Below are 27613 nucleotides of genomic sequence, written 5' to 3' on the forward strand. Positions count from 1 at the left end.
ATTTCTTATATTTAAACAATGTTTGTAAATCCCACGCCCTGAAGATGATCTCAATAAAGATCAAAACGATGGCATGATAAAGAAAATGTTTTTCTGAAACCTACATCACACCAGACCACATCTCACGATTTCTGAATAATTATCGATTAACGGTCACTAATCACCACACAAATTTCGAAACGTTGGCACGATAAAGAAAATGTTTTTCTGAAACCTACATCACACCAGACCGCATCTTTCGATTTATGAATAATGTACAGAATGTTAAAGTGTTGAGGAAAAAAGATTTAAAAAACGGATTTGACCGCACTTAACTTCAATAGTCAACTTCAAAGGGCCTCGTTTGAACGGGTCCCGAAAGCACTAAAATTTTTCATGTTCCATGAAATATAAATGAAATTTTTTTGCTTCAGTTAAGTTATATTTTCAATTCAAAATTTAAAACAGATTAAAAGATTAAAAAAATCTCCTAATTATTTCACGGTGAGCTTAAAATAAAAATCGATTCGTCGAGGGAGTTGTGGGGGCGGCAACCCCGGAACACCCACGGTTAACCTCTGGAGGACGTAAATAAGGGGAGAACAGAATTACGAAGGAGCTCGCCCTTTCATTCGCAACGCCGCCCCCACGATCGATATCGGCCCATTCATGAACAGATGATAAGCCCCTTCCGATTCTATTCTACTATTCATGAATGAATCACGCATGCGGCTGTCGTAAGCCCCGTTCATTTCTTCCTTTCATCTTGCTTGATGGACTATTTTAGTCCATTAGTCCTAATTTCATTTGTTTTTATGAAGCGCGTAGGTGTATGTGCGTGTTTACATGTGTTTGTTCCTGGTAGTCCAATCGTCGGTTCAAATTTTCTATTATACGTTAGGTAGTATTGATTTTAACAATTTAACAAATTAAAAAAATAATTGTTATTGTTTCCGTCAGATTTTTGAAAGTATTTTAAATTACGAATGTACTCAGTTGATGAAATAAAATTTAGGCAGGAAGGCATAACGTTGATTGCTGTGGATGAGGGTCAGAAAAATTTTACAATACTTTCTCCAGATTTATAGCTAAAAAATACAAGTTATAAAAATTATACAAGGATTCGAACCCACCATTGCTAGCGTGACAAATAGAAATAGGATTTCAGGTTATTATTTTCTAATAAGAATAGTAATGCTTATAAATAAATGAGTTCTGTCGACGTTTCTAATCTACTGAAGGACCCTAAACTCTAGCTAACAAAATCGATACTAACAAGTTAAAACAAATACTGGTATTATAACAAGAGAACTATGAATGATTATTCAGAAATCGTGAGATGCGGTCTGGCGTGATGTACGTTTCAGAAAAACTTTATCGTGCCAACGTTTCGATCTTTATTGAGATCATCTTCAGAGCTCAAAGTTTTTTTTTCCTGCGTAATTGTGCCATTTTGCATGTCGTGTTGAGAGTGTCCACTACTTCTTACACGTAGTTGGACGTGGTGACGCCCCTGGCGGGAACTTAGAGAAGAGGCTGTCTTCTATCTGTGACCTCCGCACGAAATTTGGGTATGACCATCGTTATACACCCGGCCTCACGGGATACAGCGGATCGGACCGAAGCGTATAATAGGACGCTATGATTACACTGACAGAGTCCCTCGAATGCGTGAGTAGTGGTGGATGGGAAGGGGTAGTGAATCGGTTGCTCCTTGTCGAGTATGCTTTGCACGTAGGTGTAGGCGGAGATCGATTGGAGGGTTTTACCGTAGGCGGTCTCTTCTAGGGGGTGGTTAGCGATTCCACATTAAACAAAACCGCGGCCGGATCGGATCCGGTAGTTTCTACGCAGGGGAAGCCCCAATACTCTGGGAGATAGAGTGGCCTTTTCTATCTAGGGAGCTTGCGCGAGCCCAGGCAGATGTATTTCGGCTTAGGTAGGTCTTTGCGCGCCGAAACATACGGTTCGATGCTTAATGTGGACCCACCACTCGGAATGGGCAAGCGGAGAGCGAGGTTGTCGTGGCCCCTCGGGGCTGAGCTGCCTCTACACCAGTGACACACTTCTGTGGTATGCGGAGGGCGTCAGCTTTTATCTTGAAAATCAAAACGTCCGATAAGGCCGAAAAGCCTAGGTGCGAACGTTAAAGATCTTCATTGTCTTTTAAAGGACGACCGAGTATACGAGAAAGCAATGTCCCTTCATTAACGGATGATTGGGTCTGTGGCGTACCGTCACCCTCACGAATTGACAAACTTTGATTGAATATGAGGAAAACTTGTTGAATTGTGTTAAGGACAAACGCAAGAGAAAACCTTCATTATAGGTCCATTGTATAAACTAATCGCAGAACAATTAAACCTATGACATGCCAGGACTAGAATTATAAGACTGTTAGACTACTTGCTGCACACTGCAGACTCCGAAAGCACGAAGACTTGAAGCGACAGAAAGAAGCCTGTGTTGACATTCCAGGAAGAAGAAACAGCGGAATATGTTTTCTGATGGCGTGAAGGTCTTTGCACACTGAGATCCCTTCTCTTGGTAGAGGAAAATGCAAGGCATGATGAATACAGACGAGACTTCATTACCTGAGCTTTGGAATCTGATAGAAAATCTTTAAACCTAACTAAAATCTCTTGATAATAATGGAGATTCCATCATTGGTCAATATTATTCGTGGCATGTCAAGTGTAAACAGGCCGAATCCTTTCAACACTTATAGGAACCAACATGCAGTCTTTTACGTTTTGTACAAAAGTAATACGACTGATTTTTCCATTCAGAACAACATTTCTATTTGAATTTAACTACTAAAAGAAACTATAACCATTATTTCAAAAAATAAAAACTAGACGAATTAGAAAAAACACAAACATATTTTCAAACTGTTGACCATATTTTTTAAAAATTAAATAGTGTAGTATTGGTAATGCACTTTTATACTTAGTTATTATATATGTTATATTAAGAATAATTTCCTGAAAAAAGCAAGATTTTTGAAAGATGATCAAATTCTTTTTCATATTTTTTTTTCTTTTGGCTTTACTAGACGATAACCGCCTATCTTTTAAAACATAATATGGATAACACTAAATTACAAAAATTGTGTTTTATTCCTATCTTTTGTTGACATCTTTATATTTAAAACACAAAATTTCTTTGATTCCTAATAATTTTTATTTAAATTGGAGCTGTATTAATTCAAATGTCTTTAAAGTATGTATTCGTTTATTTCTTATTTTGACCATTGTTGTTCTCATATTTATAGTATTTAATAGCTTTACTTTCTCGTATTGAAAAGGGTTTAAATTGCACAAATTGTATAAATTGTAAAATTGAACAATTTGCTCAGTCTGTGAGGGGCTGTATTCTACCGGCCGATGACAAAACCCTCCAATCGATAGGATCCCGGGCAAATGTATATGATTCAAAAATCAAGTAGCGTTGTTCAATGTAAACATTAATGTTCATGTTATTATTTCACAAAATATTGTTAAATTTGGTTGTTTGAAAAAGATCAATTGATTTATGCAGCCACCGACGACCCTATCTACCAGTATGGGTCTGTGTGATTGCAGTGAAATCAAGTCTCTTTTAAATGTGAAGAGGGATGGGGTGTTAGTTTTTAAATTGTTATAGTGTTTAGAATGGTGTGAAATAAGGAAGTCAAGGATGATCGATAACGACCAATAAATATTTCATCACCTCGCTGACCACTTTATGAAATCCAACTGTTTGAAATATTCACTAGTTTTCGTGGTCCGTTTGACCAATTAATTAAGGTTTTTAGTTGAGATAAAAAAAGTCAATGCCACAAGCGGGATTCGAACCCACGACCTTCGGCTAGATACGCCGTTGATCTACCACATGAGCTATCGTGACTTCGATCCACTCGGACACTTTCTCGTCTCAACCCCACCTTTTAAATTTTCCCTCCTTTTCGCAATTTTTCAAATATCTAATCTCTTTGATTCTCGTCAACAAATGAATTGATTTTTTTTTACATATTACATTGTTTCCTTATATACAATTAATCCTAATTGTGCTGCTTATACAAGATCATAAAATTATCCATTATTTGATATTTCAAAATTATGTCAGTGATTGTTTCAGACATATTATAGAATAAAAGTTTATATTCTTATATACAATATATTTTGAAGGGGTGAGGAAGAAAGTCGGGAATAGAAAGACTTTTTATATGAGGAGCCGGCTTCTCTGAGGTGAAAGGAGCCGACAATTGGAAAAATGGGGAATTATAATATATATATNTATATATATATATATATAAATAATAAATTCATTTTTTTAATCTAAAATTTACTAGCATTGTGTAAATTCATTTTTTTCACATTCTAGATATATTTGCAAAATTTAAGCAATGCTTGTAAATCCCAGGCCCTGAAGATGATCTTAATAACGATGGAAACTTACAATTAATTAAGGTTTTTAGTTGAGATAAAAAAGTCAATGTCACGAGCGGGATTCGAACCCACGACCTTCGGCTAGATACGCCGCTGCTCTACCACTTGAGCTATCGTGGCCTCGATCCACTCGGACATCAACTTCCCGAATCCCGCTCGTGCCATTGACTTTTTTATCTCAACTAAAAACCTTAATCAATTGTAATATATTAATTGGTCCAGCGGACCACGAAATTAGTGAATTTAAAGATGGAAACGTTGGCATGATAAAGAAAATGTTTTTCTAAAACCTACTTCACACCAGACCGCATCTCAAGACTTTCAAATAATAATCTAAATAATAAGAATAATTCAAATTTTTTAATGCGATATTTTTGTAACGATTTTCTTAAAAATTTATAATATCGACTAATTGCTTCAAAAAAATTGTTTAAGCACTCCTATTCGTTGGAGTGTTGTTGGCCTTCGCTCAGGTGCGCCCTTTACAGTCAAGTCATGGGGATTGACTCACGGAATCGTATTATCCCGGTAATCACTTAAGAGGGTCCAACCCTCTTTTTGTTTTATTTTTACTGGCGGAATGTTCTACCTGGTTAAGGGATCCGATTGGATTTTATCCAAAATAACAAAGACTTTTTTTCCAGTAGTTTTATTATTTTAATTTTAATTTTATTTTATTTTTAATAAAATACAAGATATACATATTGTATAAAAGTTTTTTCAGGTATACAATTTTACATAAAATTTTCACATCTTTTGTACTTTCAAATTTAAAAAATCTATGATAAGGCTAATTTTGGTAAAAACGAAACAAAAAACACTAGTTCATTTGTCATGTTTTGGACCAAAGATCCACCTCAGGCAGAATATTTGCAGATACGTGGTTTACCATTGTGAGAAAATTCTGTAGTTTTCGTGGTCCTCTTGACCAATTAATATATTTCAATTAGTTAAGGTTTTTAGTTGAGATAAAAAAGTCAGCGTCACAAGCGGGAATCGTACCCACGACCTTCGAATTTGAAAAATGGCAAAAAGGAGGGAAAATTAAAAAAGGTGACGTGAGATGGGAAGTCGAGTGGATCGAAGTCACGTTTGCTTAAGAGGTAGAGCAGCGGCGTTCGAATCTTCGAATCCCGAATCGAGTTCGAAACTTCGAATACCGAATTCGAATCCCCCGGTTCGAATCCCGCTCGTACGCTGACGTTTTATCTCCACTAAAAACCTTAATTAATTGTGAAAAAATGTTCATGTTGTCTTCAAAGTCCTGATGAGCGGGATGTTTTCCTCGAAAGCTTGAGGAAGAAACTGATTGTGAGTGTTTTTTTGCTTTCATATTGGCCTTGTGCATGATGTTTCCTCATGTTTTACATTATATCCATTTCGAAAAAAGTGATGAATTTTTTTAGGCAACCCCTTATAAGTATAAAATCATCTAGAGTAAATGTGCACCATGAAATGCTAAATCATACGATAAATAACCCAGTTCGCTGAGTTATCTAAAACCTCAGACACTTGTATCATTATTTTAAAATTAAATTTTTCTGAAAAACGAGACGTTTTTGGCTCATCTTGGTTATGTGATAGATTGTATTTTTTATGGATTGGTCAATAATCTTTTTAGCATTGAAATAAAGGTAATAATCAATTTTATTAGATTTGGATAGGCCGCTGCCCTACCACTTGAGCTATCGTGACTCGATCCATTTGGACACTAACTTCCCATCTCAACCCCACCTTTTGATTTTTCCTTCCTTTTTGCCATTTTTCAGAGTAGAAAAGTAAGAAGTAGAAGGTCGTGGGTTCGAATCACGCTAGTGACACTGACTTTTTATCTCAACTAAAAACCTTAATTAATTGAAAGATATTAACTGGTCAAGCGGACCGCGAAAACTAGTGAATTTAAGAAGTTAAAAAAAAAAAAAAAAAAGATTACTTAACTTCAATGTGCCTTTTCATTTGTTTACGTTGTTTGATTTTTAGACGTAACTTTTATAATTATTTTTTTAGCTTGATATCGGTGAAGATATTTACGTTCTAAAGAAAGACGACAGGATTCCATTATTTAAAAGATCTGGATCCATCCACAAGAGTAAAAAAGTATTTAAAATTATTATATACTCTTTATAAATGAAATTTAATCCAATTGTTTTTCAGGTCCCTTGGATTGAAAAACAGGTCCCGATGAAAAGAGAAAAAAGAGGTATTTTCTCCTGGCTTCGAAGCAGATATGGAAGAGAGTTTAATGACGATCTTTGGGGCAAAGAGTGGTACATTGTTAGTACAGGATAAACAAAGCTACAATTCATATTTTTGCCAAAGAATTTAAAAAAATATTTGTTCGTATTTCTACGAATAAGAACATAACGAATAGATATATAAAAAATTACAAAATCCTTCTAGTAAATTAGGCCAAAATAGTTTTTTATTGGGAACAAAAATTTGCATTTATTTTAAACTACTTTTAATCAATACGAATTTTATCATACAAATAATCCTCATTTTTTAGTTAAATCCCTGGAGGCCTGGAGCATTGTTTATTTCACCGATGACCGGGGTTCTAGTTAAAAAAGTATTAATCTTCTGGATTTAATACAAATTCCATGGTGTTATAACCGTTAGAAAACTCCATTGTCTTTTAACCTCTATCACCCTTTGAATTATGCGCTATTCGAAGACAAAAGTATATATAAAATCAACAGAAATCTATAAAATGTTTTATTTTATATCTAAGGTTCTAATTACAATTAGAGCCTTTTTTTTATTTTTTTATTTAACGAGGTTTTGCAACAGCAAAGGTTATATCAACCCTCGGGGGGCCGGTGGTTTTGAAAAAAAGCCCGTTTGTAAGGGCCGCTGGATTCGAACCCGGGACCTTTACCTTACAGTGATGAGCGCCGTGTCAACGCATAAACCGTTGCGGCCACCGACGCCCCTTCCCTTGATATTTGGTTCTAAATTCGTCCAAATTATTTTATATTGAAAAAAAAATCCTATATTAAAATTAATAAATATAGGATAAGGATGGATTTGATTTATATCTATTTATTTTAAAAAAATTCAAAATCCAAAAGACTTTTAAAGAATAGGAGGGACAAAATTCTGTTTGTTGAAAAAATAGGATTTATTTTAAAGTCAAACCCTTATATACGAATTTTCCAGCAAACACAAAATTTAGCTATTTGGTTGAGATTCGCCCAAGCATTTTTTTAACCGGGTTACAATTAAACTACATTGATTTTTTAGACATGTCCAATATTCCACGTGGTTAACACAGTTGGGATATATATTATTAGAAATACGAAAAATTTGGGTGGAGTGAACATAAATCTCTCAAATATATTTTAAATTTTCAATTCTAATGGCGCTAATGAATAGCGACCAGATTTATGCTATTAAGTGTAGGTTCAAAAATGTCAAATCTTTTAAAACGTTTACAATTCTAATCTCATCTATATTCCTCCAGTCCTTTCAAAGGTATACTATTGTTGTGATTTTCCAAAAAAAATGTGTAAGGCATGTTACAAGTCTTATTTTTCCAAACATTATATTCAGAATTTTCAGAACGAATTAAGTTTGTTTTTTGCTACAACACACTATGATTATTCGGAAATCTTTTGATACGGTCTAGTGTGACGTAAGTTCCAGAAAAATATTTTGTTTATCATGCTAACGTTTCGATCTTTATTAAGATCATCTTCAGGGCCTCGGATTTACAAACATTTTTTAAATTTAACAAATACATGTAGAATGAGGAAAAAAGTGAATATATACAATGCAAAAAATATTTTTTATATTCAATCAAAATATTTCTACTCACTCATAGTGTTTGTTTTCTTCGTAATTGTGCCATTCTTGCGTGGCGTGTTGAGAGTGCCAGTGAGATATTGATGTTTTATGTTTATATCCGTTGGATTTTGAAGGGGTGGGGAAGGAAGTAGGTTTAGAAAGACATTTTTGTGTAAGGAGTCTTTTCACCTCAAACGACGATGGGAAAAAACTGGTTGGTAATGGTTCGTCCAGATTATCCATTCAGGATTATATAGATGGGGATAAACAGAAAAAAGAAAGTTAAATCGTTGAAAAACCAGACTATGTAAAAATGTTTGATGTGTGGAATGTGATGAATGTTTTATATGTTATATTAAATGTTTTGTGTGATGTGATGAAATTTGTATGTTAGCGATATTGAATGTGATTAATGATATTGGCGTAACTGCGACTGAGTTTACATGTGTCTGTTCTGTAATTGATGCTGTGTTAAATTTAAACAATGTTTGTAAATCCCAGGCTCTGAAGATGATCTCAGGCACTCTCAACACGACACGCAAGGATGGCACAATTACACAGAAGACAAACATTTTGAGCCCTGAAGATGATCTCAATAAAAGATCGAAACGTTGGCACGATAAAGAAAATGTTTTTCTGAAACCTACATCACACCTGACCGCATGTCACGATATCTGAATAACGATCTCAATAAAGTTCGAAACTTAATTATTCAGAAATCGTGAGATGCGGTCTGGTGTGATGTAGGTTTCAGAAAAACATTTTCTTTATCGTGCCAACGTTTCGATCTTTATTGAGATCATCTTCAGAGCCTGGGATTTACAAACATTGTTTAAATTTCACACAGCATCAATTGCACGGGGACTTTTTTGCTGAAATGCAGACAACACAAGCCCCTGAAGATGATCTCAATAAACATCGAAACGTTGGCACGATAAAGAAAATGTTTTTCTGAAACCTACATCACACCAGACCGCATCTCACGATTTCCGAATAATCATAGACATGGTCACTAATCACCACACATAACACATTATTTTAACCTACTTTGCTATGTCGCGAGGTCACAAATGATGTATTTTAATATCTGATATACAAATGCAATTTTCAAGATATGACTTAATTCGGAATATAACTGATTGACTGATTTGACAGATAAAATCTAACAATCAGAACTATTACTAGTGAAACGAATCAGTTCTTGTTTTTCTACTCTTGCAAGGAAGCTTCATTCTTCGTAATTTTAGTTTTGGATTGTTCTAATATGTTGATAGCAAGATTATCGAAGTCTTTCCTCACTGCCGGTCCTGGATTTAAACGTCGTCCCATGCTACAGAGAAGGTGTAACAGGGAAAGGGGTCAACGTTGTTGTCGTAGACGATGGACTCGAGAAAGACCACGTCGATCTCAAACCCAACTATGTGAGTGAAGTAATTATCGTATAAATTATACATTACCCTTGAAATAAACACTATGTTCGATTCAAGAAATACACTTCTTAGCAAAAGAAGTGTCATTTTGGGATATAATGAAATTGTACGATATGGTGACCTAGACTAATTGTGGAGTGGAGATTTCAGTTTAATGACCATTATTATAGGCGATGAAGGGTTTTTAACGTATAAATGTATAGTGTTTTGTTATGAGAGATTGCCAATAAGTTAGGTATTATGTAGCAGTGACTTTCTCACAGAATTATCACCTAGAAAAGGCTAACATGAAGATCAATATTTCCTCAGTAGGTATAAATGGTTACAGGAAAAAGCTGAGAAAATATGACATCATACTAATCGTTATAAAGCAATAGTTTGGATAAAAATATTATTCAGGCGGGAATACAAAAGCTCCTTATTGGTACTAACAGGTTTCATCGAGTGACACAGGAGTGATGAGCCCTCGCCAACCATGCACTTGGTTCAAAACAACTCTCCTACGCCCCCGAATCTATACGGATTTGTAAAAACACATAAACTCGAACACACTCTAAGACCCATAATTTCATTTGGAAATTCCCCTACATATAACACGATAAAATAGCTAACCAACATACTCAACAACATCACAGATAACACATATAACGTCAAAGATTCATTTCATTTCATTAACAAAATTAATAATTCCTTAAATTCACTAATTTCGGGTCCGCTTGACCAATTAATATATTAAATTTAATTAAGGATTTTTAGTTGAGATAAAAAAGTCAATGGCACGAGCGGGATTCGAACCCACGATCTTCGGCTAGATACGCCGCTGCTCTACCACTTGAGCTATCCTGTGAAAAATGGCAAAAAGGAGGGAAAATTCAAAAGGTGGGGTTGAGATGGGAAGTTAGTGTCCGAGTGGATCGAGGTCACGATAGCACAAGTAGTAGAGCAGCGGCGTATCTAGCCGAAGATCGTGGGTTCGAATCCCGCTCGTGCCATTGACTTTTTTTCTCATATTAAAAAACCCTAATTAATTGTAATATATTAATTGGTCAAGCGGAACACGAAATTAGTGAATTTAATGATTTAAAATGAAGTATACTTCACTAAATCTCTCCGTGGCTATTTCATTTGTCGTCGAGAATCCAATCCGATTTCACGACATTTGAAAATAGGCAAAAAAGAGGGATTCGCAGCCATGTAATTATGTTTAAATTTTTTTGAATATTAATATGGCTTTTCTTATGTTTTCATTTTCTTTTTTCAGTCATGCTTGAAGGTTGGAATATCTGCAATGTATGTTGAACATTAAATTTGAATTTACTATTTTTCGTGGTCGGCTTGACGAATTAATATAATTCAGTTAATTAAGGTTTTTAGTTGAGATATAAAAGTCAGTGTCACGAGCGGGATTCAAACCCGCGACCTGCATGGAGAAATTTAGTAGTATAGTGGATCGAAGTCACGATAGCTCAAGTGGTAGAGCAGCGGCGTATCTAGCCGAAGATCGTGGGTTCGAATCCCGCTCGTGCCATTGACTTTTTTTCTCAACTAAAAAACCTTAATTAATTGTAAAAATTAATAATATTCACATCCCATTACACTATCCTTCATATCCGTAGATGTTTCATCATTGTTCACCAACATTCCAATAGACATAACACTGAACATTATTAAAGATAAATGGCCCAACATAACACCACACACAAGTCTATCAAAGAACACGTTCATAACAATGGTTCGACACAGCTGTGTTAACGGATATTTTACATAGGACAATCAATTTTTCAAACAACTATTTGTTATAGCCATGGCCAACCAACCTAGCCGATACTTGCGGACATAATTATGACACATCCATTAAACACAGTCATACCACAACATCCTTTCACTTTACCCTTTCACTAAATACGTAGATGATAAATTGACAGCAGTTCCCACAGATCAAATTCAAACTACATTAGCTACATTTAATAGCTTTCACCCATGCTTAAAATTTACACATGAAATCGAAAACAACAAAACAAATCCATTTTTAAATAGACTCGTAATAAAACAACCAATAAATTAATCACAGATTGGTATCAAAAACCAAAAAACACAGATCGCTACCTCAACTTTATATCTCACCATCCTCTTCATACAATAATAAACACAGCCAAAGGGTTACTTCACAGAATTATCACCCTAAGCCATTAATAGGGTAATAATTGCTCATAGCAATGGTCTCAAGTGAAGTTTTTATAAGGACTGCGGAACTGTGTAGTGAGCTGGGAGAAAAAGAGAGAGAGAAGAAATAGTTGTTTTTCATTTTGGCTTTCAGCCAAATAAGACAAAATGATGATGAACAGAAGGGTCTATACTAGCCATGACGAGTCCTCGTCAGTATCAGTCGGAGTAAAACTGTTCTATGAAATTTCAAATAACCATAAAAGATCAAAAATTAATAGGTGGATGAAATTAGACTAGAAAATTATAATCTAGAGGAATCTCCTCCCTTTGGGGCAGAGAAAAGCAAAACGCTTTGTTAAAACTGATATACGAAGATACGATGTAGTTAGCACAATAGCAGATCCGTGTTACACTTACTGGTCTTCCTTGATACATAATACAGATTGATACATAATATAGATTATGTACGTTCGAGCAAGTATTGTATTTTAAGCCAAGCAACAGCAATGTCATTATATATTAAGCTTAATTAGGAATTTTTATATTCATGGATATACAAAAGCTTCCGTAAATAAATTGGAGTGATACATTTAAATATTGCTAGGCCCGACTTGAATAACATAAAATGAGAGAAAAGATTCAAAATTTTATTGATTCATTTTGAACTTCAGTTCAACTTTATTATACATTCAAATTTCTTTTCATATTATGTTGTTTCATTTTGTATTATTTTATGTCAAAGTACTCTAGTGTGTCGAGTTTTTAATATGAATTTATTAGTTATACTATTCTTCACAGAATCCGGAAATAAGTTACGATTTCAACGACGATGACCCAGATCCAACGCCGAGATATGACGAAAAGGGCAGCAACTCACACGGGACGAAATGCGCTGGAGAAATCGCCATGGTGGCCAACAACAAAGTTTGCGGAGTTGGAATAGCCTACAACGCCAGTATCGGAGGTGGAAAAAGTTTTTATTTATTATTTTTAATTTTTATTTTTTTAACTCGCGAGTTTGCAGGGCTAAGGGTTCTCGACGGGCTCACGACTGATATGGTGGAAGCAATGGCCCTCTCATATAGACTGGATAAAGTGGACATATACTCCAACTCGTGGGGCCCCTCGGATGATGGAATTACAATGGCGAAACCGGGGAAACTTCTTCAGCTTGCTTTAGAAAAAGGAATAACTAAGGTATTAAACGCTTACTGACTTATTTTCCCAATTTTTTAAAATTATTGCTAAGTAGAGTCATGTTTTACATATATGCCGTGAACAATGAAGTTGGGAATCGAGAGGTGCACTCCCGCACAACCTGATCATATCAAAAAATGAAGGATTTAAACAAACAGCAATACTCATTAGTTTTCGTGGTCCACTTGACCAATTAATATTTTTAAATTAATTAAGGTTTTTAGTTGAGATAAAAAAGTCAGTGTCACGAGCGGGATTCGAACCCACGACCTTCGGCTAGATACGCCGCTACTCTACCACCTGAGCTATCCCGACTTCGATCCACTCGGACACCAACTGTGAAAAATGGCAAAAAGGAGGGAAATTTCAAAAGATGGGGTTGAGATGGGAAGTTAGTGTCTGAGTGGATCGAAGTCATGATAGCTCAAGTGGTAGAGTAGCGGCGGATCTAGCCGAAGGTTGTGGGTTCGAAACCCGCTCGTGACAATGACTTTTTTATTTCAACTAAAAACCTTAATTAATCGAAATACAGCAATATGTTATAAATAAAGAAAAATCCGACCAGGAAATTATTGTTTTTGAAACTTACACTTTTTCATTATGGAACATGTAAAATCTAAATCAAATGAAATTCAATAACATAAAGGCCGCTTAATTTATTAAGTTTCAGACCTCTGTAGAAAATAATCCAACTATCATTAAAAAAACGTATAGGGTCATTGTTTGATATGGATAGGAAAAACTACAGGGATTCTCATTAGTAGAAGAACAATAAATTACCTTTAAATCGCCGGAATTGATGGTAGATCAGGATGATAAAACCCTTTTGTCTGTGAACATGACAAAACATGAATGTGAGTTGGCCTTTTTTTGTAAGAATTGTGGAAGGGTTGGATAAATATAAAGAACGACAAATAAATTGACACGAAGTTGTTTTCTGAGTTTTTATTTAATAAATAAATTATTATTTTTTTTTTTTTAGCCAGCAGTGTAATAACATATTACTGATTGTTTTTCGAATGGGTCGGCCTCACCACGTAAAAAACTGAGCTTTCACAATTTACCGGCCCGCTAGGGTTTCAACACGTTGCTTTATACCCGACGGTTAACCAAACGTGGTATGACAAATTATGGTTAGGCCATCATCCCTCAACCGTCGGTAATGGCCTGTTTGCCTTGGACTTAAGCCATTACTCGTCGAGCGTTCAGTACTTCGCCACACAACGGCAAAGATAAATTGCAAGTATTCCAAATCTTCTCCCATTAGAATGCCTGCGACAGACGACCTTTTACTCAAGGTTACCCCGCTAACGGTAAAAAGGAAAAGTTAAGTTGATAGTGGATTATATCACATTCAACACATTCAATGTAACAGATACACAATTCAATCACCTTTATAGTTTTGTATATTTTTTACCTTTCACATCTTTCATCGTGTTCCCTTCACTCCTTTTACTCCTTATAGTTTCCCCGTTCTGCTAGCGTTCTCTTGGTCTTGGCATTTCTGAATTGCACCCCTTTCTATTGAGAATATATTCGTATACAGGGTGAGTCATTTTTTGACCACCATTGGAAAATCAACGCGGGTGCGTTTAAATCTGACTCGAGGCTTATTTCCTTTGATTAATACGTTAATAAAAGAAAGTGAATCAATTTTCGGTGCACCATAGGAAAATCAAGGGCGGTGCATCTAATTATGACTCGGCACATTTTATTTTGTTAGTCTCGTACCAAAAAATAGCCGAGTCACTTTTCGACGCACCATTCGTTACAAATTAGCTTTAGTGCGTTGGAAGGAAAATAAACAAAACCAATATTATTAAAACATTATTCAAACACAACGTAAAAATTAAAAAAAATTTTCACAAATTAATCTGATTAAGGTTTAAGAGTATTTTTTTCGTCCGGTCATCGTTTTACGATAGCCTAGACTACTGTGTTGCAGCAAATGGAGGTCTGTTCGAACAATTATTATAATGATTTTGAACATTTTTGATTTTCTAACAAAGGAGATTGTTACATTTTTTTTACTTTACCAGAAACAAGGAGATTGTTATATTTATTTAATTTTTTTACTTTACCAGTAAAAATACATTGATTTTCCTATGGTGCACCGAAAATAGACTAACTTCCTTTTTTTAACGAATGGTGCGTCGAAAAGTGACTCGGCTATTTTTTGGTACGAGACTAACAATATAAAATGTGCCGAGTCATAATTAGATGCACCAACCTTGATTTTCCTATGGTGCACCGAAAATTGATTCACTTTCTTTTATTAACGTATTAATCAAAGGAAATAAGCCTCGAGTCAGATTTAAACGCACCCGCGTTGATTTTCCAATGGTGCGTCAAAAAATGACTCACCCTGTATATTTATGTTTACTGTATTTTATGAGATCTGCGGAGTAACGAAACTGTACTTTGGTTGTTTTTGGTCAGTTTAATCTCGTGATTTTTGTCCTACAAACCTGCTCAGCTTTTCAGCATAAGCACGGTGGCATTTTTGTAATTTTGGTTAGCCGAGAAAGAACGGCAAACTAATCTTTATAAAAATGTAGCGTTTTTTGGCAGTAGAATGAATAAATTCGCTCTTTACACACGCATATTTTTCCACTTCATGGAAAAACACTGAATTGTTATAAAAACATAGCCAGTACATAGCCCTACTTAACCGAACCTACCGTCTCTTAACCCAATCTAACTTAACTTAAACTATTTCTTCCCTAATCTTCCGCAACTTAATCTAAACTAACCTAAATCAACCTAACCTTCCCCCTAACTGTAATCCTTATTGTATTACTAACCCTAACGTACCCTAACCCTACTTACCCTAACTTACCACATAGCAATCACCTTAGCCCTACCAAGACCTGACACTAATCTTATCTAGCCTACCCGTTTCTAACATGAAAGTGGACCATAACCTAGCATTTTTTAAACTTACCAACTTAACTCGTATTTAGGCCTACTCCTACACTTAACATACCATAACTATAACTGACATATAGTAATCTGGAAGGTCTTTAACCCTAATACTTCTTAATCAGTCCCTATCCCAAATCTAAGCCTAACTACCAAGTATTTAACAGAACCCCATCCTTGAAATTAACCATTAATTTAACCGTCTCTAACCCTACTTAGCCCAAACGTTCCTAACTTAATCTCAACAAAACGTCCTGGTATCTTCAAAAATAGATGACGTAAATAATGAGTATCTTGCCCAAAACGAAGACAATGAAAATGAGGACAATTCGGACTTTCACCCCGAAGAGTTGTCACTCTTCGATGAGGTGACCCTAGTATACACCAGGCTTCTCCCTCATTATGTGCTTGGGACGCTAGTACCCCCCAGCTAAGTCATTTCGGCCCAAAACGCACGCACACTGTAATCTATCCTAATATCAACGAAATTAGATAAGTCAGATGTTCCCATCTTTACTCATGGGCGTTAAGACTCATGACGATCTTTAACGTCCGGACTTATCACCAAGGGGACTTCTCAGACGCCTTCTGGAAAGAACACCAGGAAGATTTTACATGCATGGACTTGTCACATCCCTTGGACAGCGAGATGGTGCAATACTAGCCAAGTTCATCCATACATGTGTCCAACACAACCTTTTAGCCATGCCTTTCACCACCCCCGGAGAGATAGAGAAGGCACTCTACGTCTGGCTCCGGTTGGCCGGTACCCTCCAGCTAAGGTACAATTTGTTTACAAACCACGACCACCACGAGACCAACCTCAATTAGTGGAGCCGCTTGGATACTCCACTCCGTTCAGTATTATTTTTAAGGTGGGACTAATCATACGAACTCCCTACTGATGCACCCGTTGCTTGAGGGGTGCGGGTTCAGTAACCCAGGAATCCTCTGTCAAAGCAGAGAGTGGAGAGTGAGAAAAAAGGAAAGGAGTAGGAAAGGTAAGGAAGGTAATAGGGATAATGCCTCCATCATTGGTTACCCCCAGGCACCAGGTTGATGGTCGGACTTTGCCTGGGCCCACAGGGAAGATGTCCCTGTGGGTAGTATTAGTTATAATTTATCAATTAATTAGTTATAGTTATAGAATTAGTCAGAATTAGAATTAGATAAGTCAGTCGCACAAATAAATGCATTCATATTTATAAATACATTCATGCATTCCATTAATTTTGATTAGTCGGTGAATTACTCGATATCCCGCCATCGACACGATCACACACACTGCTGGAGGGGCGATGGTGGCGCTATATTCATCATGACCCCTCATCATTCACAATTAAAAATACAAGCATTCAAACAAAACACAAGTACAAAACACAGAAGAAAACTATATACAATAGAAAACCCCTACGTCGTCCAAAAATCGGAACCGCAGACCTAGAAACCCTCTACAGTGGCCGCGAAGCATTCTTAAATTCGGCGGCATGCCTACACGCTCTCTGTAAGGAGGCAAGCCACGAAAAGCTTGTATTATCCACACACATCCACCAATCTATTCATAAAGGGCGTCTGCGCAGGCTTTGACCCATGAGCAGGTTCCAAGTATCTACTAATGATGATTCCTAGTCTGGGGCACTCTGGGGACCTCATAAACATAGTGCTGTTGACACATAAGAGCCTCTCGGACGACCCCGCCCGTTGCCATCTTTCTGTTAAGTGTTTGTTAAGAACCAGCTTGGCATTGATTTCGTGTAGATATTTGTGAAATTCTAAGATGTATGGTTCAACCGAGAATTTATTTTTGATGGCTTCAAGGCCACCCTTCGAATCAAAGGAAATAATGGCATTACAAATTCCTTGCGATTCCTTTATAATGCTCAAGATTTTATGATTCCATGAAGTTCAGCTGTATATATGCTAGCCTCATCCGATAGAGACCAGGTGAGGTTTACTCATCAGCACGTATCCCACTCCGTACATCAATTTCATTTTTGGACCCATCGGTATAAAAAACTTTATAATTGGGAAAGCTATTTAAAATTTGCAAGAGATTACCATTAGAGAAGGTGTTTCGATTTTGTTCAATAAAGCCAGATCTTTGATAATTGTCGACAAGTAATGACCACGGTGTAATATCTCGCAATTTAATACCTTCAACCACCGGCAAGTTATCCCCTCCTAATCTCAACATTTCAGTACCGAACTCCCAAAGACTCGTCCTGGTTCTAATGAAACGTGCTAAGAAACGAATACATGTCTAGGCGAGAGTTATGGAAAACTGAAGGAAATAGACGACGAAAAGGCTTAAACTAAAACCTAGCAACAAACCTAAGAATTGTCTCCTTCCTGAAAAAATCCGGAAGAAGGACACCGGATATCATTGCAGAAATTGATATTCTCGTTGAAAATAACCTGTCGCTACGTATCTAAACTTAGCTTCTAAGTACATCCTGAATATTCTTACAAGAATGTTTATATTCGCTTCCCTATCATAATTAGCGAGGCATCCCATCAGGCCTACTATTTTCCTACCTGAATTATTCAATTGAGCTATTGAGGTTTCCATAGAAGGGCTTTGTCGAAAGAAAAGTTTAAATATTTGACAACGTCGACTTCCTTTATTTCAACGCTACAAAAGAAAAACGAAGTATTTCATGATGTTTTCTCAGTCTACAAATGAACAAACACCGTTTTGTACAAAGAGAATTTGAAACGTACACCGCCTGCTTTTCGTTGTAATATGTCATTCGCGTTTTGTAAAGTCCTTCCCACGTTTTCGAGATTTTTTCCAGACAAGTAAAAGCAAAAAACATCGACATACAATGTACTGTACGATCATCTGCATTATCAGCCAGACCATTTACCGCAATAACAAATGAAGTGACACTCAGAATCGAACTGAAGAATCGCCTTTCTTGAATCTAACCTAATCTCAACCGGAATCAATCTCATTTCGAGGAAGCTTTTTAAAAATTCAGCTATGTTCCCTCTCAAACTCCAATCATATAGTTTCTTCAGAATTTCAAATCTCCAGGTCTTATCGTAGGCTTTTTCCAGGTCGAAGAAGACAGCTGAAGCACCTCTCTCTCTAACAAAGTGTTCTGAATTGCACTTTCACGGAGGGCTACATGATCTTCAAAGTAAAAGTGCCTTCAAAGCCCAGCCTTATATTGACTATAAAGCCTTTTATTCTCAATACACCAATTTAACATATTGTTGACTATGGATTACGATGTCTTGCTGAGACATGATGTTACAGAAATAGGTCTAAAATTTTCTGCGAGGCTATATTAATATTATTATGATTGTATTATTCAATTATTGATGAACTATTTAATTAAGTTCAATTAGACAATGAGCCGATAATTAAGTACAAATATGTCAATATTAGTCATATCATCAATGATATGTATTTATGAGCATTGATTATCAATACTGTTTTTGTTTGTTTTTTTCCAGCCGGCTAACGACTACGGTCCTTGTCGGCAACTGACGTATATAAGCTTCTAGCATTTTTCCTTGTTTCATTTCAACTTTATCTCTATCTCATTCACTATATATCTTCTATTAATTTGGTTTCCTACCGACCAACAAGAGTAGTGTTTTTTTGCTCGTTCCTACCATCCCACATGGTTTATTAAAAATACTTACAATATTTACAGACTCACTAACAATACCCACTCATGCTAAGAAATTGATTACCTAATCTCCAGTTGGCAGGTCTCAGAGTACAGGTGCACGACTGAGGTCCTGCCCCTACAACTAAATAAAGATAGATACTAAAATAGTCATAATCCTACCGACTTCCTTCCATTTGTGCTAATAAATACATTCATACAGTGTGTACAGAATTTCATTCATACATTAGTCTAATTTCCTTTTGACGGGCTTGTGAATTTCTCGATATTCCTCGACATTCACGTCCATTTGCACAAATCATTCACGCTAATAAATACATTCGTATTGGAGAGGTCTCATCATCTCTGCATTATTACTACAACCTTGGTAGCGGTGACCTGTCCATCACATCACACAACAAATATATAATTACCTAAACTAATTTGGCGGGCCTGAGAGCGATATTCAGTCACAGCCACACCCAGACATACCTCATTGCCCACGCTAATAAATACATTTACACTGCAAAATGGAGATATACCGCGTGTGGTTGGTTATATGTATTCATACGCATTTATCAATTTTAAGTACCTAATATTATTATTATTATTTATGTGTTTGACAAGATATTTTCTAACAATAAGAAATTTGCATACATATGTGTTTTTGAGAGAAAGTGGCAGGGCCCCATGCGTACTCTTTAGCATATCTCCATTTGTGTACCATACCTCCTGAAAAATATTATTGATGGGAAAATGTTCACGAAAAACCCATTAACCTTTACTTTAACAAATCCTTTGCGTTAACAAATCGTTACAGTAATGTTCAGAAACTGGAAGAACTAATTATTAATTTTCAGAAAAATAACAGTTATAACAAATGTCAGCAAAAATATGTAGTAATTTAGTAAGTTGGTCTAATATAGTACATGAATATTTAGTTTAAAATAAATAAATAAATAAGTTAATTTAAATAATTATAAATAAGTTAGTTTAACAAATTAGTAACAAATTGACAAATTAACAAGTTAACAGTATAATAAATTAACAAATCAGTAAGTTAGTGGTTAAATATTTTCAAAAGTTATTAAGTAACAGTTAAATAAGTGAGAAGGTTGAGATTCAGGAGGATAAAATATGTTTTATTCTCCTGTGCTTCCAAGATCTGAGACAATCATATGTGCCGATTGAAGCACATACGGAGTTTTTGCTGTAGGCTTTTTGAGAAAAAAAATTTTGGGTCCTGAATTTTAATTCCTCCTTAATCCATGGCATTTGAACTAAAGCATGCAGGTCTGTGAGCCTTGTGTAACGTGGGGACGAGGTGGCTAGTCATAAAAACTTGTTTTGTATTATTTGTAGCCTCTTAATGTTAGTCATGCTTGTGTAGCTCCAAGCAGGGCAAGCGTACAATATTATTGGTTTCACTATCACTTTGTACATAGCTACGCTCAAAGATGATTCTCGACTTAAAAGGGGGAAAAGAGTCTTAATCATTATTTTGCCTCTCTTTATCAACGAGTTAACATGTTCAGTGAAATTCAGGTCCAGTGTCACCCCTAGGTATTTTACCTGTGGGGTCCACGGTATGTTTACCCCGTCAAGCATGATTTGTTTATCGAGAGAGGGTCGCCGCCTAGTAAAGAATATCGATTCTGTTTTTACAGTGTTTAAGATTAACTTCCATCTGTGGCAGAATCGTACTATTTTTTGTAAAGCCAAGTTCAAATTGTTTACTATAGCAGTCTGTCTCCAGGAGGAACAATATATTACGATGGCGTCAGCGTAAAGGGCCAACTTGCAGTTTGATTTATCTAGTGTAGGGAGGGCATTTAAGAATATAGAAAAAAGTGTTGGCCCTAGTATAGACCCTTGAGGGACCCCAGCAACAACTTGAAAGGAGAAGACGTAGCGTTGTTAAGAACATCGCGAAAGGATCTTTCACTTAGATAGGACATTGTGATCCTAACAACCTGGGAAACTATATTCTAACAGCCTGTAGATTCCGTTATGCCAGACAGTGTCAAACGCCTTCTCAAGGTCTAGTAATACCATACCTGTGTGTTTTTTGGAATTAAATCCTGCCGTTACTTCATCAACTACTTTCGCTAGAAGGGAAGTTGTGTCTCAACCAGGTCGAAAGCCGAATTGTTCTTCTATTAGAATATGTTTGGTTGTTATGTGGCTTTGTATTCTTTTTAATATAATTCTTTCAAATATTTTGCATAGAGAGCTAAGAAGGCTGATTGGACGATAGCTAGTTGGTTCCTTAGGCGGTTTTCCCGGTTTTTTAATAAAAATTAATTTGGACGTTTTCCAATATGCTGGATAATATCCAAGGAGAAGCATGACGTTGAACAGGTAAGAAAGTAACACTAGACCTTTTTTGGGCATCTTTTTCAGCATAACGTTAGCGATTCTGTCAAAGCCGGGAGATTTTTTGTTTTTCCTAGAGGAAATTACTTTACGAATTTCAGACGGAGACACTAACTGGCAGTCACGTAAATATAAGTACCTAATAAGATTATGTTTGAACTCACGGTTATGCTTAAGATCTATTGATTGGATGGTAGGTCACACCGTTCTCGGTACTCTCCTAACTTATTACATTCCTCTAATAGGTGTCTCACTGTTACCGGGTTTCGATAGAGTGGGGGGTTTTTTGACTTTTACCCACTAAGAGGTGACCGTACGTGAGATGGGTGTGACCTATTCGCAACCTTGTTAATATTATTTTGTTACGTTTTTCCAAATTCTACACAAGCCATGGCCTCACCGTATTTTTATGTATTTTTGGTTTTTCATTACATTCGTTCCAGCGAACCTGCCATTTACAATAAATCGAATTTTTCAATTTTGTTTTTAGATCCATGGGGTTAATGGGGGATTCGTGGTCATGAGGGGTCGCAGCCGCTTTCTTAGCTTGTCTGCTTCCTTATTTCCCCCAAGTCCGACATGGCCTGGACCCAGGCGAACACAAGTACACAATCTCGATTATTCAGTTCGCCAACCTGTTGAAATACCTTTTGTATTAGTGGGTCCGTGGAGAACTTTTCTTTGACGCTGAGATTGCGCTTAGGGAGACTGTACATATTACATTTTTTTGGACTGTGTCGTTTTGATATCTCACCCAGCGCAATTGATATGGCGGTCAATTCAGCTGTGTATATACTGTTATTAAGTTCTATTTACTACATTGATTTAAATAATTGAGCCAATCATCCACTCTTTAAACTAATATAGCTTTTCAATTTATTATTAAATATCTGTAGGAAAAGGACATTATATAACCTTAGTATTGATTCTTTATATATGTAAGTAAAGTGTGTGTTCGTTATATTTTAATAGAACAAAATGTCAATTTCACAAAGGCTTCTCGTTTAAACAGCAAAAGTTAATCGATCGTTAATAAAATCGCTGGTGTGATATTTCACTGTAGGTGGCTTTGTAACAAGCTTGGGTGACATCAATTACCGTCAATTGACTGCGTTCATGTAACTTGACAACGCAGTAAGTTTCTACACTTCCTTTGAAGCATCCTGGTCTTGATAGATGTTGAAGTATAAAATGAAAATATGATGGTGTCCAAACGTTTCTATTTTAATTCATAACTTCTTTTTAATGTCATTTATAATTATTCAATACACTAGTTTTCGTGGTCCGCTTGACCAATTAATATCTTTCAATTAATTAAGAGTTTTAGTGGAGATAAAAAATTCAATGTCACGAGCNATTCTGATCCGACAATTTTTCAATTCGATCAATTTACTTCAGAATATATTAGGTAACATTTTTATTAAAAAAGAAATTTAAATGAAATCTTTTTGGAGGATCTACGGAAGAGGTCAAACACAGAGAACACTTCCTTTCGGTTTTCGCCGAGCTTTCGACAGTTTTTGTACTTTCATCTTCAGGGCCTGTTTTATTATCATATAAAAAAAACAATTAAAAGATGAAAAACAAATTGCACAAAAACTGAAATATCTTACTTAAACCTTAATGGGGAAATAAACGACATGGTGTTTTGGGCACAGAAGTACATTACGTTTTTTGGGGCTCAGCGTCTAAACATTATTTAAATTGAATAAATTAATAATTAAAAATTACAACTAAAAGTACAATAAGAATTAAAAATTAAAAACGTGGTCGAGAAATGGTTACCTTATAAAAGTCTAAAAACTAGTAAAATCTTCCTTTCTTTGTTTTCAGCTACATGTGATCATAGTGCGTTTCTTAGGCTTCGTTCACACCACTAGAGATGTGGAAGCAATTTTTTCTTTTCTTAATCTTAAACTGCTCAGGTGCTTTCCTTTTATGTAGCGCTATATTTTCTAAGTTTCTGGCATCCGAGTTTGATGTGTAATCTCAAGAGCTCAAGATCATCCTTACATAAACCTAATTCCTCTACCTCGGATCATACGTGATTGACCTGTTCTTTTAAGTCCACCAGGAACATGGTTGACCTTTATGTCCATACGACCCATTCTCTCACAATTTTGCACATGATGCTGCTATTCTATCGCTCTTTACAGGATTTTCTTATCCACTTCAATCTTTCGTTAAATATGTGGGGAATAAACATAAATGTAAAAGCCAACGTATGAGTTTTACCCTCGGCTGTGGAATAACGACTGATAGAACACATGACTTTTCTATAGTTAACCAAGAAAACTACTTTTAACTATACATTAACATATGTCTAACTTGTACATACTAGATGATTAAGCAAGAATAGCCCTGACGTGAAAAAACCCTTTTCCGACTTTTATACATTTATTGAAGAGAAATGATCGACCACTTGAACATTAATTTGATGGATGTATTATTAGTAGGTCAAGGAAAAACATGAAAACAAAACTCCAAATATAACAAGCTTTCAACCCGGGCTTCTAGGTCATGATCAGGGCTATAATTTTTTTGTAGCTAACAGACATAATTTTGCAAAATTTTGAAAGCTGAGAAAATGTATTGGGTTAAAAAAATTTTGAAGTAAAACAAACCAGTTACTTTTATACAAACGATAAAACATTCGACTGATAAAATAGATAATTAAACGCATTTAGATTCAGCATAGAACATGGTTCAACCATTATACTATTCAAACATTCTACTATCTCATCAAGATAATCCCTTGCAAAAGTACTCCAAAAAAATAGTAAATGCTTCTACGTATTAAATCGCACAATCCATCATGACTTTCAAATATTTTTCAAAATACAGGTTCGTAAAATTCCACAAATCTTTTTCATTACCCCCAATTTCTTAGTTCTAAGCTTAATAACTATCAACCCCAATTTTGATGCGTGGTTAAAGTGGGATTAAATTGGCAAGGGATATGCCAACTAAACCAGAAGTTACAACTAAAATTATTGTTGTGAAATGTTTGTTTTAAGGGACGAAACGGAAAAGGAGTTATTTATATATTTGCCTCTGGTAACGGCAAATTTAAAGGCGACAATTGTGGAGCCGACGGCTACATCAATTCTATTTACACGGTCCCTATTGCCAGCGCGTCACAGAAGGGCAGGACCGTCCATTACGGTGAACGATGTGCAGCAATAATGGCAACTGCGTATTCTTCAGGAGGAACCAGAGATGAACAAGTGGTACGTTAGACATTGTCTAAAATACAATGAGTGAATTTGAAAATTGGAAAATTTATTTCAGGCCACGACAAACTTGAACAACACATGCACCTTGAGACATACAGGCACTTCGGCTGCTGCTCCATTGGCCGCGGGAATCGCCGCTTTGGTACTTGAAGCTAAGTATGCAGTAATCAGATATACCTAGTGTTAATATTGTCAGCAATAAACGTTTCTTTTATTAAAGTGTATTCAAGTTATGAATGGGTGAAAAGACAAATTGTATAAAAAGATCTCGCTTCAGTATATAATCACGTATTTGTGAGAATTTTTTTCAAATAAAGTGACAGTTCTCTTTCATTGTGTAGCTGTTCAATTAATTATATATTATAATTATATATTACAATTACAAAGAAGGCTTGAGCAGTTTGATAGAAGATATACCGAATAGTTTTCATAATGGGAAATCGTCCGATTTCCTCCTAACTTGAAATGCCGTCGTTACCTATCATTTTGTTTTGCCTATTCTCGCTGGGTTGGTCTGCCAAACCGTTTCTTCTTTTAGACATCTTCACTCTGTCTCGATAAAAAAATTAATACATCATTCTCAAAGTGGAGTTTTGACAGATTTCTAGCATTTTTGTTTTATACGCTTTTTTTTAGACGTTTTACCTCGCTCTATAAAGACGACTGGATCTCGTTAGAAAATACATTAACGATTATTGAGCCCAAAATATAGTCAATGAAAGTAAAAAATATGATTTATTGGAATCATGTGTATTTTCGCTTACTAATTAATTCACTAGTTTTCGTGGTCCGCTTGACCAATTAATATCTTTCAATTAATTAAATTCATTATTTGTCACCGAGAATCAAATAGATTACACGACATTTGAAAAATGGCAAAAAACAGGGAAAATTCAAAAGGTGGGGTTGAGATGAGAAGTTAGTATCCGAGTCGATCGAGGTCACGATAGCTCAAGTGGTAGAGCACTGCGTATCTTGCCGAAGATCGTGGGTTCGAATCCCTCTCGTGATACTGACTTTTTTATCTCAACTACAAACCTTAATTAATTGAATGTTAATAATTAATTATTCGATATATCCGTGTGGTCTTTGGTGTGAAAAAACTGAAATTTATTATGTTTATTCTGGGTTGGTTGCATATATATATGTACGAATGTATATACGACCTGGACCATGGTATGACACAAATACACAGAATTCCCCATCATAGAACGAATTTAAAAAGACAAAAGGAGAAATGAATAAACTCTAAGAAAGTTAGACACAGTACGCTTATGCTAAAACTTCCCTCACCAAGATTAGCAAACTGATAGAAACTTAGAGAAGGCTAGACACTGAGAAGTGACCGAAATATTTACCGGCCATTGGCATCTGTGAAAAAATGTAGAAAGTATGAGCATATTCAATGATGAAAACATTTTTTGGTTATGTATAAGGAGGAAGAAACAACCACCCATATCCTCTTTGAATGTGAAGAAATCGTTAGATAAAGATATAACGTGAGATATAAGGAAAATCCAGGAGAAGGAATTTTTCAACCTCAGTCAATGACTTAGTACTCCTTAAAAGAAGGATTGAATTGACAGACTGATCTAAGGAGCGAGGAAAGAACAGTAAGCAAGAAAGCTGTACTTGGAGAACTTCCCAACTTCCTAGTCTCCTTTCATCACCATCCACATGAAACAAAATAATTTCTGAGACGATTAAACGTTGATACGATACTACTGTATTCTTGTTTTAATATAAACCAATTTTTAAAGATAAAAAATAATATACACATGTAAAATATTATAAATATATTTTAATTATGTAGAGTAAAGTTTTATTGCTTTACCGTTAATATACTTCCATTTTTTCATGATACTTTTTGTGTACGATTTTTTTATTACTGGTAATGTTATTTGGAACGTGTTCAGAAATTTGAAGAAAGCTAACAACCTAATGGTATTAAAGCAAAGGAAAATGCTAGTCACTCATTGGGACGTTGACTTTGTATATTGTGAGGATGATTAGGTGAGCCAGATGTCGTTTACCGAGTTTAACGAAAAATTGGCTCTCTAAAAAGAAACCATTATCATTCGAGAGAACGACGAGAACAAGATGATATTGGGTATTTACTTAAACGTTCATATTGGTGGTTGAGTCTTTATATGAGTGCACAATATTCTTAAACGTAAAAAATAACCAGTCTTTAAATTTCAGATGGTAATTATTGATCCTTTATTATAAATTCACTATTTTTCGTGGTCCCTTGACCAATTAATATTTCAATTAATTAAGGTTTTTAGTTGAGATAAAACAGTGAAAAGAGAAAAATGGCAAAACGGATGGAAAATTGAAAAAGGTGGAGTTGAGATGGGAAGTTTTTACTGTCCGAGTGGATCGAGGTCACGATAGCTCAAGTGGTACAGCAGCGGCGTATCTAGCCGAAGATCGTGGATTCGAATCCCACTCGTGGCACTTTGTTATAA

The 27613-nt window shown here is 35.7% G+C and overlaps 1 protein-coding gene across 1 annotated transcript in view; it reads left to right on the plus strand.

Annotated features, from left to right (window-relative positions):
• The window catches only part of LOC106667998 (neuroendocrine convertase 1-like), a 58419-nt gene that overhangs the window by 12074 nt on the left and 18732 nt on the right, over positions 1 to 27613 (plus strand). The window contains exons 3-9 of the mRNA XM_014396357.2: positions 6417 to 6506; positions 6564 to 6683; positions 9470 to 9616; positions 12590 to 12755; positions 12816 to 12988; positions 24924 to 25136; positions 25198 to 25298. Of these exons, the coding sequence (XP_014251843.1) occupies positions 6417 to 6506; positions 6564 to 6683; positions 9470 to 9616; positions 12590 to 12755; positions 12816 to 12988; positions 24924 to 25136; positions 25198 to 25298 (1010 nt within the window). The remainder of the gene's footprint in view (positions 1 to 6416; positions 6507 to 6563; positions 6684 to 9469; positions 9617 to 12589; positions 12756 to 12815; positions 12989 to 24923; positions 25137 to 25197; positions 25299 to 27613) is intronic.

This window comes from Cimex lectularius, unplaced genomic scaffold (assembly GCF_000648675.2).
Source record: "Cimex lectularius strain Harlan isolate CLEC.00 unplaced genomic scaffold, Clec_2.1 scaffold347, whole genome shotgun sequence".
Taxonomy (NCBI): domain Eukaryota; kingdom Metazoa; phylum Arthropoda; class Insecta; order Hemiptera; family Cimicidae; genus Cimex; species Cimex lectularius.